The following is a 19,405-nucleotide window of genomic DNA, read 5'->3' on the forward strand; positions in this document are numbered from 1 at the left end:
TGTGTGTGTGTGTGTGTGTGTGTGTGTGTGTGTGTGAAAGGAGAGCGTGACCAGCAGGATGCTCTGCACATGGCCAAAAGCTGTTCTTGCTGAGCCAGCAAAATGAAATTTGAACTTTCCAATGATGCAAAGCTCAATTAATGCTACCTCATACTTTTAATTCACTGAACTGCAAAGGAGAGTTATTCTTATTATTATTTACCAACAATAATAAAAAGCTGCTTTTTGCTTTTAAGATTTTTTTTTTGCCGTGTTTTTTGGACAACGTCATCTGTTCCTATTATACAGTGCATTGCCAGAACTTTAACAGTGAACACACTACGGACAAGTCTGCAAAAGGGATTGCTATTACAGGTCAAAGGACATATTGTACATTACTTTACATGTCCTATGATATTAATGGTGTCATTTTGTGTATTTTGTGCTATAAATTGGATTTGATTTATAAAAGAGAGCCTCAAGAGTTCTTGAGGTAATGGTGTGATTCCTCCACCACCAAAGATTGAAGGCAGGAGTTATAATGTCCCGTTTTAGTTTACTGTGTGTATGGAAAGTTAATCAAATTAATAACAACTCTAGTTTATAAAAATATGACTTGTATTTATGAATATGTAAGTATCATGGCCTGAAATGCTGTTTTTGTATTTTTATTTCAGTGTCACAGATTTTGTCAGTAAAATGACCTGTCTATCACTTGATATTGTTTACTTTTCACGAGTGCCATAATCACGTGATAATCTGGTAAAAAAAAACATTTATACAATATGTCCAGTAGTACCAGACATGAATTAATGATTCACTAAACCTTGTTAATCCAGAATAAATACTGGGCTGTCTGAAAATCATCTTACCTTTACATCTCTAGGGTGAAGTGCTCATGGCAGATTCTCTGATCTTTGGTCATTTTGACCTTGATTATCCTTGCTCTCCATTTCCTTCCAATCTTTCCAGAAGGTATTCTGAAGAAAGACAGGTTCCTATCTTTGTGTCTAACTCCTGTGGAGTTGGAACAACCATTCATCTCACAGGTAACCATGACTTTATCGGATTTATCACTTCAGTGATCGTATTGTGTTCTAATGGCTGCCCTGACTGATGAAGCGAAAGGTGTCGTCAATGACGTCTGACCCCACGTGACCGCTGGATACGGAAGCTGCTGCAGCGCAGATTTTAAGATTTCCTGACCACAGGGATGATGTCGGACATCAGGAAAAACAATTTCATTTGTTCATAATGATAAACAAAATGTATATCACTTTAAAATTAGTTTACTATCCCTTTAATGTAACAGTAATATAACTACTTTTACTTTTTACTGAGTTCAGTAAGTTGTATTTGGAGTACAGTACTCTCAATGTGTGGTTTTATCACTTTAAGTTTGAATATTTTTTACACCACAGGCAAATACTTCTGGTTGTAAAAGAATCCAAAACGTTGAAACTTCTAGGTCAGTTTTTTGTTTAGAGCCACTTCATAGATCTGTGTGAAAGAAGATCAACTCTCAGTGACGCACAAACGTCTGTAACCAGGAAATAGAAGAATGTCTGTGACGTGTGGCATGTGGCTCAAACCAATACCTGTAGTCACCTGTAGGGGGCAACACCGTTGCCATTTAAACAGCTGAATGCTGTCCCTTCCGGTGTGTTCAGGGACAAAGATGGCTAAAGATCTCCTCCTAGTGAAGGATATGGACACATTACATACAACCATGTCTTTTTCTGTAAGATGTGTCCACAGACACAGAACACATAAATTATATCTACCAATCCCATGTTGTTGTTGACAGGATGTATTCGAATGAATGAATGAATAAAATCCTTTATTCTTGGTGGTGTCTGCATCTTTGCAAGTGTAAACAATGTACTTGTTTATTCAAAAGAAAAAAAGGACTTTGAAAAGCACAATTTTATTATATGTATATGTTGGCTTTCTATCTGTAAAGCGCTTTGAAATGTCTTCAGATATGATTAAGCACTATACAAATAAAAGTTGGTTGATTGATTGATTGATACCTGTTGGTGTGGTTTTTCCTCCCAAGACAATCACCATCACCACAAATACAAATTTATTAATAATCATGTATGTTAGAGTCCATTCAGGATATTTCATTTCACACATATCCATCCTTATAATTGAAGAATTAATTTGTCATTCATCTAATCTTAACTGAAAATGTATGCATACATTAGTTATTTTTATAGGCATTAACTGAGCATGAATTCATGCCGTCACCTATTTTCTTTTTTTAATTATGTTTGAAAGACACAATAAGGATACAGACACCTGTATTTAAACCAGTGTATAAGAGTGAATAAGAGCTACTGCTGCTTTGAAATACTTTCTTACTGGGGATAGTAGCGAGTATACTACACTGATATTAAACTAATAGGATTTAGATTAAAATAGACTTCAGTGTGGATATAAATCCTTAAATTACAAGCAACATGTAATTGCAGATGATTATTGCAATTTTGACACATTAATATAGAATTCAGGACAAAAGAAAAAATATTGTAATATATAAAAAAAAACATTACTGGCATTACATTTAAAATAACAGTAGATTGACTAAATTACCATCAGCCAAATAAGGACAGATTTATTTTTTCTCAAATATTACACAAAACATAAACATAACACAATAGAAATGATGAGGAATTGCCATTTTGATATTCCGTCGTCAAAAAGCTGCTCTGCAGGAGTTTTATTTTTTAGGCTTAATATTAGGCATCCCTTGTGGCAAAAAAATAAATAAAAATGATCAAACCACAGTTAATGACTGGCCAAAAAAACTGATGTCATGTTCAGCTTCCTTTCCACAAATTCTAAATGTTTCCACCTGTTTTATGACAAAAATCTTAGGTGCTGCACAGCAATCAAAGTCTTTTGTTTGTCGGTTGCCAAGTCACTGTTGTCTGGCTACAGTGGATACCTGACGATTTTACCCAACAGATCCTCATGAGTGTAAAATTTCTCCTGGGAGTGGATCAGTGTACATGTTCAGTACACAGAGTTTGTGAGACGCCTTATAGAACTAGACAGACTCGAGAACGCCGCTATCTCTGACTGGTGATCTTCTCAGGTTTTTGTAACAAGTAGGAATTTAGATTTGTTTTTTTCTGGTTTATTTCTTGACATGCCAAGGTTGGATGTAAATGTCATGAGAGAAGTCATCACTGTTTTGGGATTGTTATCTTCTTGAGCAAAGTAAAAAAGCCAAGATGAAGGCTAAGGCTTTGTCGGTGAGGGAGTGTGAATGGATATCACAGGAGTGCCAGATGGTGGACGGGCTTCATGGAGACCTACAGAAAGACGGCCTTTGCCTCCCAAACATCTTCAGGTCAAAAAAAGTAAGGGCTCTCGCTAGGAATCAGAATGGACCCAGTTACCACGTGTACTACACAGCTAGAGAGCTTCTACTGGAGGTTCTGGACAGAGGAGCCATCCTGGCGCTGATGAGAAGGGCGACCATCAGGAAGTCAGGTGCTAACCAGGGCAGAGAACCGAGTGCGGATGTGTGTGAGCGAGAGTATCACGAGGCGCTGACGTGGCTCTCCATCGTTCTCCAGAGTGGCCTGTTTGTAGGAGAGAGCGGCAGCTTCAGCTCCGAGCTGACCCTGAACCTGGATGGCTGGCAGGGAGTCTTGAAGAGAAACAGTTTTCAGATCAACCTCCTGTCTCTTACCAGACTGGAGGATGGTGACAAACTGGAAGCCCTGTCTTCTTTCTGCAGCCACATAACCAGGTGCTACCAGGCGTTATACACACCCGGTTACAACTTGGCTGTGAGGAAGTACCGACTCTTCTACCAAGAGCATCCCCTCGCTCTCCATCTGGCACTCCTCTGTGACATGAGCTCTGGATTCATTTGTAACATGTATCTCTACTGTCCAGAGAAGCTCCACAGGCAAAGTAGGAAGCCTGTGATTGAGCAGGTGGTGGAGCATCTGTTGAGGCCTTTCTGCAACCACAGGCATTCAGTTCAGCTGGACAGCTCCGCTTGGATGGAGGGAAGACTGGCCAACATCTTCTCTGGCTCAGGGGTGGATATTCATTTTGTTCCAGCGGTCAAAACACCATCACCCCCGCCGGTCTCGTCACATCAACAACCGATAGCCGAGGATTCAGCGTCTCAAGTCGTGTCCCATTTACACGGCTGGACCGGACAGGCTCTGTTTCTTCTTCCAGACTTGAAAGAGTTGCTGATAGATGTGTTTCTCCCGGGCTTTTGGGTGTCGCTACACATCGTCTTCATCAACACATTTACGCTCCACACACTGCAGAACCAGGGCTCTGGCAGGCAGGTCCAACTGACCGAGTTCACCAGGACTTTGGCCTCTCAGCTGGCCGTGGGCAGCGTTGGAACCGTGCCCGTTCTGCCGCGGCTAAACAGCACCTCGTACCAGAAGACGAGTCAAACCAGTCTGTCTAAGCAAAGGTCAGTCTCACAACTACAGTATTTCCAGCTTCAGTTTCAGCTCAAGGTAGAAATAACTTGTTCGAATAAAAGACAAAAACGAAGTCAGAGGAATTTTGGAAGGTCAGCCACTTCTTGAAAGGTTCCTTTATTTTGATCCAAGTTGATGTTGAAGTCTAACATGCAGGACAGTTAGGATAACAGTGAATACACAGTCATTCTCCGTGAAAGCAGAAAAGTCATCCCATTGTGGATCTGTGGAGTCTGAAGTATATTCTTAACTCTTCCTGGATTGATGTGTTTAAATGAAGTTTAATTCCTTAGATACTTTTTGACTCTGGTGATTTAGGTATTGACTTTTTTTTTGCTGGTTAAAAAGATTATCATTAAAACTTAGATTGTTTTAACTTTTTGTTAAATTTGTTTTGAAGAGTTCCGCTGTTCCCCATTCAGCCTTTCGTCAATCTTTACCTAGAACCATTATGGTCAAGATGGATAGTCAATGGTCAGAAAAATGTTATTAAAAAAAAAAAAAAAGGTTTTATTAATCAATTATAAAATGGACAAGGTTTGACGCCGAGGTTCTTCACACATCTCACCAGCAGGTCCAAGTGAAGACCAAAAAACATTTCAGCATGTGAACCTTTAACTTTCATTGAACTCCTCTTTATGGAAGGAAGGCTTCACTTTTACCTGACAGGTATCAGTGGGGATCTGTCTATTATGAAATCAAGTGTGGTGTGCCCTATTTTGTGATTTGACACGATTAGTAGCAATCAATTAATAATAAGTATTGTGCGAATCCTTTAATTGCATAGGCGTGAATCAGCATGTGGAATTTTCCATCTATTATGGAAATATTACATGAGTGGATCTAATACTTTTTTACAGTGGTGGACAATTGAAGCTGGAATCAGAAAATGTTTGACATTTATGCTTGTATATCACAACAAGTAAATAACATTTTTATTTATTCAGTAGAAAATGAAATGACAAACTGTGCTCCGTGGTAAATACATATCTTTTTCTGTCGCTGGTTTTGCAGGATCAATACAGGCAGTTGTGGTCATGTAATGGAAACTGAGAAGCAAGACTGTAGCTCTGCAGTCAAGATGCACAGGTGGAACATCCCAGGAGTGTGTGGTCTGGACAACTCTGGTAACTCCTGCTATTTGAACGCTGTGCTCCAGTGCCTGTGTTCCACTGTGCCCCTCGTGGAGCACTTCCTTAATCGGGACACTCGAAAAGAATTTGCAAAGTAAGTCCATCCACCACCTCTCTGTGTCCCTCCTTCACGTCTGTACTTTCAATCCAATGGTTGTTACCACAGGTCAAAGTGTCGGGTGGCTGAGGTGTTTGTGCGCCTCCTGGAGGAGATGTGGGTGGGAAGGAGCTCCAGCTGCGCTCCTGTGGAGGCCAGGTCTGTGCTGTGTTCCATCCTCCCCCAGTTCAACAACTACCTCCAGCAGGACGCCCAAGAACTGCTGCTGTTTCTCCTCAACGTACTCCACGACGACCTGAAGAAGGTAGTTGCTCCATCACTGGCCTTTTTTTTTTTTTAAAAACTGGTCCCCATACAGCGAGTTCTCGTGCGTTCTCCAGGTTTTAAAGCGGCAGACACGTTCCTGCATACGCAAGTGGAGATCAGACTCGGTTAGAAACAGCGTAACCGCGGCGAGGTCGTCCACCGTCGTTTCACATCTGTTTGAGGGTCAGCTGAGCTACATGACCCTCTGCATGCACTGTGATCACCAGTCACACAGCACACAGGCCTTCATGGTGCTGTCGCTGCCCATTCCAACAGGCACCATTAAATGCTCCATTCAGGTACCTTCACACAGTTGGGGGGTGTGCTGCTCCTCTGGTTTGACACCCACATTTTAAATAAATATCATTGGTAATCTTGTTCTTATTCTATCAGTTCTGTTTCTACGATGTGTAGGACTGTTTGTCGGCATTCTTCGAGCAGACTGTCCTGACCGGATCAGAACAGATGCTGTGTTCAGCGTGTGGACAGAAAAGAGAAACAACAGTCCTCACTTATTTGGACAAACCTCCAGAGATCCTCACATTGCATCTGAAACGGTGGGTAGAAACGCGACAAGGAAGCACTTCATCAGTAAGGAAACACATTCAACTGATAAATCTGAAGTTGTTGTGAAAGAGTAGATTTTAAATGTAAAGAAATAATCAAAAACAGGGTCCAGTTAGCAGTCGTGAACTTTTCCATGACAGCAGTTATAGATTTTTGGTGCAATTTGACTAAAAGGTTTAGATTCTTGATGTAAACCGTCAATGCTTTATAATTATTATTCAGTAGGTAATTGGTTTGAGTCAAATGATAATTAAAATGTAAAATTAGCTGAAAATGTACAGGAATGATTCATGAGGTGACAAGTATTTGTTCTTTATTCAAGCAAATTTTAAAACAGTGTTATTATTCTGCTGCTCACGCTTGGATTTGCAGAATATAATTGTTTAAGTAAATTCCCAGTTGACAAACCAATACATTTTCATTTGAGGAAAACAGGTTTGTGGAGCAGAAATGAACAAGTTTATAGAAGAACTGATCGATTTAGAGCAGAAAGTCAATAATCTCAAAAGCTATTGGGTTATATTTGACATTTTAACGGTTATTGATGTAAATTTTAATGGGCTTTAAATTTATGGATGCTAAAAATATAAATGAGCAGTACGGTCGATATCTTCATCAGTAACTAATAATGTTCTATTAAACTAATGTGCTGCAGGTTTGGTTTCAAGGGGAAAAAGCAGGTGAAACTGAGGGATAATGTGATTTTCTCCAAGAAGCTCAATCTCTCCCAGTTCCTACCGAGCTCAGCACAAGACACCCCATACTCCTCCTACCGGCTGTATGCTGTCGTGGTGAGTCAGCTACAGATGATGTTGTTGTCAACTTTTGTTGTTTAGGTATAATCTTTGTGTACATTTAATGTAAATTATGTCGAATCACAAGATATCCTTAAGAGGAGAATGCTGATGATGGGGCTGATGTTTGCAATACTCAAAGAACATTAGCTTTTTGATAAATCTTTGACTCATTATTTTTATTAGCTGCAGTATCAACTGGACATGTTTCTAAGGTGTCTAGAATGAGGACTGATCCTCAGGTTTAGTGATCAGTCACCTTTCACACGCTCAAACCTGCCTGAAAACACAGCATTTTTCAGAAGCACTTGTTTTAAACAACACATTATTATCTCATCAGCTGTTTTTTTGGTGATTCATGGTCACATATTTCATCCACCATCTCTGGCTCTTTGTAGAATCATACAGGAAACCTGAATATGGGCCACTACACATCTGTGTGTTATAACGCGCTGACCCGGACATGGCACTGTTTTGATGACGCAGCGGTTAAAGAGCTACAGGACAGCCTCGTGCAATCCTCAAACGCCTACATGTTGCTCTACAGTCGCAAACCCTTCAAGAAGCCAAAGATCAGCGGACTTTGATTGCTGGATTTCATTTTTTTTTATCAACCGATTGTGAGGCTGACAAGAAGTCCAAAGATGAACTCGAGCATTCTGTTAAAGTGTAACTTCATTTTTTTCCCACCACATGCTGTCTCTTTTCCATATCCGTGTTCTAAATAAGATCCTTGACCCGTGCGATGGTTTCAAGGTCAACTGTGTGTAAAGTTTAAATATTATACTGGCTTAATATATCCTGACATAGTCATTCAGACAATAATTTGAAGCAGTTTTAATAAATAGTCATATGAGGTTAATACAATCGTTATTTCAGAGCATTATTAAAATGAACATGTACAAGTATAAAGAAAAATTGTGATCTCATGCCAGGCAATAAAACGGTTCTCAGGAAATGGAATCAAATCCCACTGCCTCACATTTCAGAACCATTAAGAAAAACAAAAATAAAACAATGAACTTTGTGCTTACTCTTCTCTGTCAGCAAGTCAGGCAGCAAATCACGACACTGAAGCGTTCCTGCAAGTGAATCAACCTCTTTTCGTTATTATTGGAAACAAAATAATCACATCCAACCCTTCCTCTCCCCTAAACGTGTTCCATCACAACCAGCATCACCGCGACGAGGCCATGGAGGACGCTCGGGTACGCCAGGCAGTTTTCCTGTACGAACTTTGAAAAAACCAACGTAAATTATGTTTTAAGAGGAATAAAATTTATTGGTTCTTCTGTCACTGGCTGAACCGAGAGTAACAGACAAGATCTAAGCATCAGTGTCATTGTAGAGCATTCAGAGTCGATTATTAACGTCTGCTGTTAAATGGCGTGTTCTACATAAACAGCTTTGATTGATTGCATATTGTGTAAGTGCAAGCCATAATTTCAATTTCCTAAAAATCTCTAAAGAGAGAAAGCTAAATGAAACAGTCTCATGACCATATTAAACAGCAGAACCTAGAGCTACACCCCTGAAACATATTCGTCTTTATGAATGTGATGTCATGATGGCTGCTACGTTTGAAATCATTTGGTCACTGAACTGATGAACACCTTGCTCTCAATTATTTACACGTTTCAGTGTGCAACATCAGCATTTTTAGGTATGTACATGGCGTCTAACTACTAACCCCTGGAGTATACACAATACGAGAAAGCTTAGGATCAGTTCTGCCATACAGCCGGCCACGCTGAGTGCAGCAGAAATGACAGTGAGTAGCATGAATTAGCTGTCAGCCCTACAGCACAATCATGAAGGAATAGAAGTTAAAGGAGCAACAGTTTAGTCTCTAGATAATCAGTAATATGAACAGATAAACACGTACGTACAGGGTGCTCTGCTAGCTGAAGCACTGCACAGCTTCCCTGCACCTTCCTCCACACCAGCGGCAGCCCGGAACTCACGATCGACTGCTCAAGAACTTCCTCGCGTGCACGTACACAGTTACCCCGCAACTACGTGTGCCAGGTGCCAGAGCTGTGATTTTATAAAGAAAAAACCAAACAAAAACGACCTCTAGGTTCGAGTGTCACCGCTCAGGTTGGAGTGTTTTCTATCTCTGACCCACTGTTCCATCACAGCGTGGAATAAAACAGGATGTACGCTGCAGACGACTTGACAGAGGAAAGGGATATTTCAGACACCTCGTGGTCATCGAACTTATACCAGCGCTGCTTGAGGGCATTCTTACAGTAGGCTGTGTAATGGCCACCGTCCAGGCCTCCATAGTGGTTCTGGGAAATGGAAAAAAAACAAATTAAAATAATATTGGCTTTGTTAATACCTAGAAAATTTGTTTATATTATTGTTACTTCAAACCACAGCTCAGTTGTGGGATGAACTCCTAAATATTGGTTGTTGTCTAAGGTTGTCAAAAATCAGTTTTGCCACAGAGGAGATAACTGAGAGAAAACCTGATTGAAACTGGCCAACCTTACTGACGCTGTGGTATAAATACACAACAGCAGTTACTAAATTACACTCTTCTGCATCATATTGTTTGCATTCTTTTTTCTAACTTCCTTGAAATGTTATGTTACGTAAACTTTGCCATGGAGGTTATATTTTCATAAGTCTCCAGGTTGTTCTGCAGAATGACATGAGAAAAAAACAACAACAACTACACCACAAAATTTCATTAAATGTGGCAAAAATACCACAAGCCAGGAAAGAACACACACAGTTTGGGGTGGGCTAAATCTTGTTTCTTTTCCACCATCTTCCACCATTCCTATTAGATGAGGCTTTTTTCAACATTACACAAAAACTCCTCTTTTAACAATTTAACAATTAACTATTTGTAATGTTTGCCAAGTTGAAAAAAAAACAACCCCCCAACAACATTCAAATACAGATGTGTGCTTATGATTTCATGGATATAAAAAGAATTAAGTCCCCTTCTACTTACAGAGAGCCCAAACAGGCTGTACTTTCTCAGGTTCTGTCTGGGCCCGATGACGTACTGACTCAGGTCCAGACAGTCTATGGAGAAGTCTACGTAAGTCTGCAGCTTCTGCTTCCATCGACCTTCATAGGAGAATCTTTGAGGAAAATAAAAATTAATTTAAGAAAAACACCCAAAAATGAAAGAAACTCTTCTCTCTATTCAAACATTTCTTGAGCTTATTCCTCAAGTAGCGAAAGTAATAATAAAAAACACAGTCATGAACAGATTTTTCTTAGATAAACATGTGGTGTCAGTCTCCATTATTTTTTATGCAAATACGACTACAGACCGTTTTAGGTGCACCAGGAGGATGGGTGGAACCTTCCAGATCTCCAGTTTCTTGGTGGAATCTCTGTGGGCCTTGCAGTGTCTGCAGAACACCTTGTTGTTGTCAGTCAGCTTCTCCTCCTTGGAGAAAAGTCTCAGACACTCCTGCCCAGACAATGTATGATTTTAGGCAAAAGATTACGACCTCTGCTCTTCCTACATTCATGTATTAAGCGAATTAGTCTGGCTGACAACCAAAATGAGTCATGCTTTAATACACAATGTTTTACATGCGACTGACCTGCAGGGAGCACTTGCTGGTGGAGGCCAGAGGCAGCGACAGGTACATAAAGGTCTCAAAAGTCCGTGACTTGCGATGGCAGGTCAGACACTGCACGGTAGACTTGAACTGCCCCTGAAACAGTGCGACAATGATGGACTCATTCAGCAGCTTGTGTTTGCTCCAGGCCAGGTCTGCTGCCGTCTGATCATCCAGATGGTCGTTCTCCTCTTCTTTGTATCGCTTCCTGTTGTCCGCCTGACACCAGAGACAGAAAAACAAAATGATGGTACGTAGAAACGCCAAAAGCTGTAGGTGTCAACAAAACCTGCTTTCATGATCTCACTGAAGCTTAAGCTCAGAGACTGAAACACTGATCACAGCCTCATTAGAATGTAGTTCAGCCAGTTCACTTTCATTAAGGTAGATAGGAAGATATGAAAGGTAGGTTAATACTTGGTCATTATATTCTGTCAGTGAGAACAACTGATTGATCGATTAGCTCCAGAGAAACAAAGTGGACTGGATCAGCCTGATCTGAGTGTCACACACAAGACACGTGATGAGAGGTGGAGTGTGTGATGAGGAATGTACATCATCAGCTGTTTGTCATTCTATAAAATTTAAAAGAGTTCAGAACTTGATGAGCAACACAGGGTGAATGTACGTCACCTCAACCCCAGGTTAAAAAATATCACGGTCTGTCCTGGAATCATCTAAAGACGGCTTAAAGTGAAGGATTTGGATGGTCAGGTTTGATGTTTTAGCGAATTAAAAAACGTCTAACTGTAAATATCTTTATATCAATTCACCTGGCCACCCCACACCCCCCATTCAAATGCAAATGAAAGTAAGATCAGTCAACACAGGCAATGAGACATGTGTTGGGTCGACATGCAGAGAGGTTCTGACAGAGCATCAGACCAGACAGATGCAGACACGCAACACTCACACTGCTGCAGGAGGACCAACGACACACAGCTATTTACTTACTCTCTAATTTGCCACCAAATGAAACCCAGTGAAAAACAAGAAAGAAGGAAATGATAAAGAACTAAGTTTTTATCGTTAACAGACAAATGAACAGCAACATACTGGGAAAGTAGAAGGTGAGCCTTAAGAAGCTCTGGTCTAACGCGGTGAATTACTGGTAAACTCATTCTAAATCATTAATCAGGAGCATTTTCTGATATAAAGATACTGAATGCTTATTTTCAGGAAACAGTGGGAGCGCTACCTTGTTCAGGTCCTCATGCAGCCCATCCATGAGGAACAGCAGCAGCTCCTGGGAGTCTTGCTGGTCATAACCAGAGAACTGCTCATTGATCTTTCCTATGGTGATCTTAAAGTCCCGTGGGCTGATGCACTTGTACAAACCGGCCCAAAGGGCTTTCATGATCACACCAAACTCCTCTGCCACCTCCCCTTTATGACCAAGGATGTTGTACCTGGCAGAGAAGCACAACACAGATGTAAATATTCCCCTCATTCCGCCTTCTTTATGACTAATGATATTATCTCATCTGAAAATACCGGTTGATGTCGTCCATGTAGTAGTTTTTGTTGAAGTACTCTGCCATGGCTGGGGTGTTACACAGACACTGCAAAATGGAGTTCATGTAGCACGTGTTGCCTAGGTTACGAAGGCCAGTCAGGGATGCACCTAAACCTCCAAATGTAGGATTCAGGTTGCGGATTTTGGCGGCGGAGGGCCGTGCGATCTCCACTTTGGAATAGACCTTAGCAGGGGCGGGTCTGGGGGGGGAGAGGAGGATGAAGAGAATCTCTGTTAGTTTCAGTAACGGTAAGACAAGAAACAAAATCCAATATGCAATATAAAAGGAAGTCAGCACCACCCGTTTCTACTAAAAAATTATGATGGAAGCCAGACATTAACTATTTAGGATGGTGGATGAAATGACTAAATCTAGTAAGTTAGTCTCCACATTTGAAGTGATCCCAAATCCTTTATGCTCCTTACTTGTTGTCTCTGTTGATGGTGGGGATGATGGCAGCAGCGGTCGGGGCGACGGCCTTCTTCTGGGCCTCCTCCCTCAGGTCCTGGCTGATATCGGGGGATGAGTAGGAGCGTTTCAGTTTGGACTGCTCTCGATCTCGTTCCTGGTTGGCGTCCGGCTCAGGTTGGGTTTTTTTCTGTTTAACTGTAGGGGGCGTGGAGGGCGGGGTCTGTGGAATGGTGACCTCAGGAGGGTACAGGTGCACCCGGTTGGTTGGGGAATGGTAGTATCGATAGGTCCCAGTCACTGTGTCAAGGAACTAGCAGGCAAAGGGGGTAAACCATAAAAAGGTTGGATCGTTGTCGTAACCAGATCATTAGAAATGACAACTTTTGTCCATCGGTTCAAATGATTGAGAATATTTCAGATTTAAACATTCGATACCTTCATCCATCCATCTGGAAGGCCTGGCACACTCCTACCCATCTCCTCACTCCTCGCTCTGGCCAGGGGCTCCCTCTAATGGACAGAACACACTCACTTTACCGATACACATCTGAGACACTCGGCTCAGAGGTGTAGCATCAGTGTAGCATCTGATCCCCTTTGCTACATATCCCCCCCACAGGTATTTGTGATGGTACGATGGATGGAACTCTGATCCTTTTGGATTGGATGATTGTGATGTAACCGATAAAAGTACTTCTTTTATTCTCTACGATGGACACAGATGTGAAATAAAACACTCCTGGTTGTGAGTGACATGAGAAGAGACTCACCTTCGTTTCATTAACTATGTGGTTGGGAGCAGGCGAGTCCAATGACATACTCTTAGAGGGGGTGTCAGAGCTCTGCTCCTTTCCCCTCTTTTCATTCTCCTCATTATCTTCTGCTTCTTCTGCCTTCTGCCGTTCAAGTTTCTTTTTCTCCTGGTGCCCCTTCTCCTCTTCCTCCTTCTTCCTCCGATCCTGTTCCTCCCTTTCTTGCCTTTCTTTAAACTCCTTCTCCTTCTGCTCCCTCTCCTGTTTCTCCTCCTCTGCGCGACGCCACTGATTGCGTTTCTCCTGCTCTTGTCTCGCCTTCTCCATCACTGCCACTGCCTCAGAGTGTATATGACTCCGCTCTTCTTTAGAGAGAGAACTGCTGGGTATTAAGGCCGGTTTGACTGAGCGGTCAGGGACAACTGGGCCGTTCAAGGCGGAGTCCGTGACAGAGCCATTCAGGCTGGGCTTGGGCCCGTCAGATACCTGCACAGAAGGTTTCTTGGTCCGATCGAACTGGGACACCAAAGTGAAAGGAAAAAACAAAACGTGAGTGACAGTTCAAAACTTTTGGATCTTAAATGTTTTGTTCAGTTACTTGCTCATACCTGAGGAGTGACTTTGACTCCTGTAGGCGACTGGCTGGATGTTCCAACCGAGATGCTCTTTTTACTCGAGTCTGGCCCAGAATTTGTGAAGCCTTTGACGGAGGAATCAACAGTGTCTGGCAATTTATTAGCAACCACGGAGGTTTCAGACGTGGGGGGTTCTGCTGGTACAAGTCCATTCACCAACACAGCAGTGGAGGGTTCCTTGGGCTCTAGTGTGACCTCGGGTTCTGGATGAGCTGGAGTCAAAGGCTTTGGTTCCTCGAGGGATGGGTAGCTAAAATTCACTATTAACACCAAAAAAATAATAAGACATTAGTAACAAAAAATTAAATATACTTTTTAATATGTTATTTTCATCCTTTATTCATCAAATGCATTCATTATCACTGCTCAAGGGTGTATAATGTAGGATCTGAACCAGTCACAATGCACAAAATGATTAATATACAGGAGAGAAATAACAAAAAAAAGGTTAAAAAAAATCGACTTAATTTTGCTACATTAAGAAAAAACAAAATTTAACAGCTTTGATTTGTTGATTGTATAATCAGACGAGCCTCATGTGCGATGCAATTTTCAAAAAAGATTTTGTTCTAAATCTGAAACCAGTGTTTGTAATTTTCATGACACCTCAAGTAAATCTAGTCTACTTTCTTTGTCTACTAATTTACTATTATCATTCATGTCTCTCTTAATATAACAGAAGCTACACTGATAGAAATCCTGGTTTAAAAAATGGTTCAGTCCAGTAACCAAAGAATAAGCCATCACTTGTCGGTGGGACTCACACTGAGGGAGGGAGCTGACGATATTCTGTCTCGGGGGCCGGACTTTAGCATTGGTGGTGTACATGGGGTAGAACAACAACCAGTTCTCGTAGCCTCCTTCCAGCACTAGCGGCTCACTACGCAGGATGGTGATGCTGTCCCACTGAGGAGTGCGCAAAGCAATTAGGTGTCATTTGGAGTCATAGTCATTAGCCCTGGGTTGCAAGGGTCTGGATAACGTATTATTCAAAAAGTAATGTACAGGTCCTTAAAAGTCTGAACAGTGCTTCATTTCCAGCTGCTTGTTTAGGACCAACAAAAGTCATTTTCATAAACCTGCATTCCTCACAGCAAAACAACACAACTGTGTTTCACACCAAAAATGAATGGAAAATCAGATTCTTTTGTTACAACACATAACAGAAGAATCTGTGGTGAGACTCCTCAAATGCACAAAAAACACACATACCCACCCAAGCACACCCACACACACATGGTTACCTTAAAGAGGGCATCTTTGAGGCTTTGCAATGTGGTGCCCAGTTTAAGGTCAGTGACAGAACTGAACCAGTCCAGCAAGACTACGTAATCCACAAATCCCCGCCGTCGCCACTGGTCTTTGGATGTTTCTGGCAGCTGTGTTTCAATCTGATTCACAGTGATTCTAAAAAGTGAAGACTCTGGTGGTTAATGTCGGTACTCTTTCGTTGTTTACTGGCAACAGGTTCAACAAAGGAGCTGAGATAATAACTTTACTGATAATGTCCCAAAAACCAGGTCACAAGTTACAATACATCCTTTCTCACCCTGGCCTTATGGCTTCCTCAGGCACGCAGATGCAGGTCTGGGACGGGACCTGAATGTGAGACTCCTCAAAGTCCTTTTGGCAACGGGCATCCATGACTATTATTGCAATTGTCTGGTCCTTAATCATGTTGAAAAGCTTCTCAGCAGTGATGCCACCAGCTGTCCCTGCAGCTATCAGAAAAAGTAACCAAATTAAAAAGAAGTAAGACAAACAACTGCAAAAGGAAGAAATTAATTTCTGTTATTTTTCTTACCTTTTGAGGTTGAATTCTTAAGTTCATTCTGTTCTCCTTTAACCTGATGTACAAACATAAAACAAATGATTTGACTGGATCATATTATTTGTACATTAAGGACACTGATTTAATCTTACATAATAATTCTTTTAATGACAACAGATATAATTATTTATGACACTGCCACTGAGAAGGTTTTTGAATTTTTTTTGTAAAATATAAAGACGTCTACCAGGTGATTACAAGAAAAACAGAAAGGTGCTCCTGTCACACCAGACCAGGTTATTTTGTAAGTTTTAAAACTCTTCTACAACGCTCACTCCAAAAACATTTTATTTTATGAATGCCTTGTTTTGTGAGCAGCACATTGGTGCTGCATTTTGAACTTGCATTTTGTTGTTCAACCCTGTGTTGCAGCACAATGAAGCATTGAAACTTGCATTTTGAAATAAAGCTGGTGATGTTGCTGTTATTCATTGTTTGGACACTGATCTTCCAATAGTGGTGAATTCAAATAAAAACTAATCATATTATTTCATCGTACATTAAAAAAAAGAAGTAATGTTTTACTATAATTTTTTAAACAGGATGCAGAAGACAGGGTTAGATGGAGGCAACAGACTAGCTGTGCCGACCCCTGAAGGGAAAAGCCGAAAGGAGTAGAAGACGGTGTTTTTTAAAGATGTACACAAGGTGTGGTTTGTACACCTTTGATATTGTTTAAAAATATTCAACCTAAAAATACATTTTCGAATTCTTGTGATGCACACACAAGGACTGAAGCCTCTGTATGTTAGGTGTGTGTGCTTAATCTACTCTGCTATCTACCCCCCTTCCACCTTTTGATCAGCAGTGATGCGGAAACACATGGGCAAAATTATGTTTTCTTGCAGGACTCTAAACATTTATGTCCAAGTACAATACAGTGTCAAGCCGGTCATGAAAAAGTGTCTCTCATTAGCAGTGAGTCATCTTACTAGGCTAGTCAGCCTACCAGATTTGACTGTAACATCACAGCATTGTGGTGTGTCATCACATGTGTCATACTTACCTTTTTGCTGTCCTTCTTGTTTGCTACTGATGAGTTTGGAGAGCTACGACCATCTTTCTCTGTCACTTCCTCCCTCTTTTTCTTCTCTTCTTGTCTTTCTTTCTCCTCAAGTTTTTTTCGGACCTCAACTTCCTCATACCTGTTGAAAAAATATTCATTTGTATGTATGTTTGTATGTATGTACTGTGATACGCATTTTGTGCGCTTCATAATAAACTAGTTTATGACATCCAGAGCATCTAACCTGAGTTTAAGGCTTTTAGAGAGCTTCTCGGCCTCTTCAATGGCTTTTTTAAAGCTGTTTGGCCCAAGCATGTTCATGTAATAGTCCTTTGTACATTGGAAGAAAACATAGTTAGACAAAAAAGCCTTTCTTGATATACTTGTCAGAGTATGGAAAAATATTACTCCACACATTGTGATAGTTAAAACATAGAGAAATAATTTATAATTTTATCGATGTTAATTACCAGTTGTTGCTTGAATTCTGGTCGTTTCTTGATGATGTCATAAACTGTTAAGTACTTCATGTACAGGACATAAGCTTTCTCCTCATCTTTATCCAGGCGGCATTCCTCTGCCGCCTTGAAGATTTTGCAAGCACTCTGTACATAGCTGCAAGACAAAAATTTTTTATTACAATTATCTTACTTACATTTGACTGGGAACATGTTTTGCACAATATACCAAACTTTTACCCCTCGATATGTGATATTATAAAGACAGGGAAAACTGGACATTATCACTGTTATCATTTTGAATTTCACGGTCTCAACATAGCACTGCATACTGCATGTCATATTACAAATAGACCAGAAAAATTAAAACTTAACATCACCTTCTGGTGCTTGTTTTGTCTGGTTTAATCTCAGCCTTTTTGTTCAGATCACCCAGAGATGTGGAAAGATATAACTCTTTGACCCCAGTGGACACTGCAGGCATCTTGGCAGATGTGTTCAGTCACAGCTCACACGTAGACAGTCAGTGTTCTGATCATCTCTGCAAAAGGTTTATAATAGCAACATCAAAATACATGCAGACTGACATTAAAGCATGCAACAATTCCCACGGTACAGACAACCCGAGTAACGTTACTATTAGCATAAGTTAGTTAGCTTCCAAAAGTGTCAGTGACGTCTCGGCGAGATAAGTGGAGTTTTAGCAAACTGTTAGCTGTCAAGTAACATTTACAAGTGGCTGGTATCTGTGTTATTTTTATGTATTAGGAGTCGTTTATGTGTTAGCTTGTTCCTTTATACCGGAAATTATTGCTCACGGTCTTAGCCTATTAGCCAACATCACTTAGCATGTACCTGTAGTTAGCTAGCGTAGTACATGTCAACATTGACAGTTTACAAAAATATAACGTTAATATGAAACGACGGTCAGAATCTACATCTATTAACTACTTGATGACCAGCTAACGCGCATTACCATTCAGAGTAGAGCGTAAACGATCCAGCCATAAGATAAATTTTAGCAAATCAAATTCTAACGTAGTTTTCTTGCCTTCCGAGTTAGCCGGTTAGCTAAGTTAGTTAGCATGAAGCTCTGGGGTCACGCAGCTCGACTTTAAGCTTGCTGCAGTGACATAAATAACTGTAAAACGGCTATAATTACATTCATCAGTAAAAACATAAATAAATGTAATACATATGTACTTAAAAATTCAGTTTGATGCGGTAACGTGAACATAAAATTAACCTTTTCCAATTCGCCGCTTACACTTCCATCCATCCATTAGCCACTTTTTTTGACAGCTGATTCCTCGCCCCGCCCCCTCGTCTTCTTCTTAAGCTTTTTCAGACGCTGATATCCTTTAATGTGAAAGTGCTGCCCCCTCCCGGAGACACTGGTCACAATGACGTTACATTACGGGCGGATTAACGCAGTACTGTAGTCTGAATAAGGAAATACCGTTTTCCACTATGACCAGTAATTATGACATAAGCTTATAGTTTATGCAACACAGTGATTGTAATCACAACAGGTGACGTGGAAAATGCACCAATGTATTATTTCATGTCCATTCTTTTTTTTTACGAGAAAAGAATTATCTCATTTTAATGTCAAAAACTTTGATGTTTTTAAAGAATATAATCAACATATAAGCTACATCCCTCAAAATGTATATATTATCTGTCATAGAAATTTTAAGTAATCAGTCAGTTTACGCACTTCAAACATCCAGTTTCAGGTGACGATGCCTGACTAAGTAGATTTTCCCTGTACTCTTACCTGATAAGATTTTCTTGTAAATAATCCTGTTGTTTTTTGGTATTTGGCTGGCAGCGCATACAGGGAGAGAGGAGGAACAGCAGGAAGTCAAACATAATGAAAGCCATACTTTGAGG

The 19,405-nt window shown here is 40.7% G+C and overlaps 2 protein-coding genes across 2 annotated transcripts; one reads left to right on the forward strand and one right to left on the reverse strand.

Annotated features, from left to right (window-relative positions):
- The first annotated feature begins 1,657 nt into the window (after positions 1-1,657).
- LOC137593216 (uncharacterized) lies at positions 1,658-7,986 on the forward strand. Its single transcript, XM_068311926.1, has 8 exons — positions 1,658-1,720; positions 3,171-4,438; positions 5,478-5,675; positions 5,748-5,946; positions 6,029-6,244; positions 6,360-6,502; positions 7,168-7,303; positions 7,705-7,986. Exons 1-8 carry the CDS (start codon positions 1,658-1,660, stop codon positions 7,891-7,893), a joined length of 2,412 nt encoding a protein of 803 aa, XP_068168027.1. The 3' UTR covers positions 7,894-7,986.
- A 141-nt stretch (positions 7,987-8,127) lies between these two features.
- On the reverse strand, positions 8,128-18,829 carry usp8 (ubiquitin specific peptidase 8). Its single transcript, XM_068312666.1, has 19 exons — positions 18,756-18,829; positions 17,890-18,050; positions 17,522-17,666; positions 17,296-17,381; positions 17,052-17,190; positions 16,019-16,061; positions 15,764-15,935; positions 15,459-15,621; positions 14,979-15,120; positions 14,188-14,474; positions 13,598-14,095; positions 13,263-13,337; positions 12,842-13,137; positions 12,394-12,615; positions 12,098-12,308; positions 10,882-11,118; positions 10,603-10,745; positions 10,275-10,407; positions 8,128-9,600 (listed from the first exon to the last, which is right to left on the reverse strand). Exons 2-19 carry the CDS (start codon positions 17,991-17,993, stop codon positions 9,442-9,444), a joined length of 3,255 nt encoding a protein of 1,084 aa, XP_068168767.1. The 5' UTR covers positions 17,994-18,050; positions 18,756-18,829; the 3' UTR covers positions 8,128-9,441.
- Between the last annotated feature and the right edge of the window lie 576 nt (positions 18,830-19,405).

The sequence above is a fragment of the Antennarius striatus genome, chromosome 1, assembly GCF_040054535.1.
Source record: "Antennarius striatus isolate MH-2024 chromosome 1, ASM4005453v1, whole genome shotgun sequence".
NCBI classification, from domain to species: Eukaryota; Metazoa; Chordata; class Actinopteri; order Lophiiformes; family Antennariidae; genus Antennarius; species Antennarius striatus.

Excerpts from the sequence above, each read along its gene's own strand:
- LOC137593216 (XM_068311926.1), top strand. The coding sequence starts at position 1,658 with ATGGCTAAAGATCTCCTCCTAGTGAAGGATATGGACACATTACATACA. Across the intron at positions 5,676-5,747 it reads ACTCGAAAAGAATTTGCAAA|GTCAAAGTGTCGGGTGGCTG; the intron begins GTAAGTCCATCC and ends TTGTTACCACAG. Across the intron at positions 6,503-7,167 it reads CTCACATTGCATCTGAAACG|GTTTGGTTTCAAGGGGAAAA; the intron begins GTGGGTAGAAAC and ends AATGTGCTGCAG.
- usp8 (XM_068312666.1), bottom strand. The coding sequence starts at position 17,993 with ATGCCTGCAGTGTCCACTGGGGTCAAAGAGTTATATCTTTCCACATCT. Across the intron at positions 14,096-14,187 it reads GAGTCAAAGTCACTCCTCAG|TTCGATCGGACCAAGAAACC; the intron begins GTATGAGCAAGT and ends TTGGTGTCCCAG. Across the intron at positions 10,746-10,881 it reads CCAGCAAGTGCTCCCTGCAG|GAGTGTCTGAGACTTTTCTC; the intron begins GTCAGTCGCATG and ends TTGTCTGGGCAG.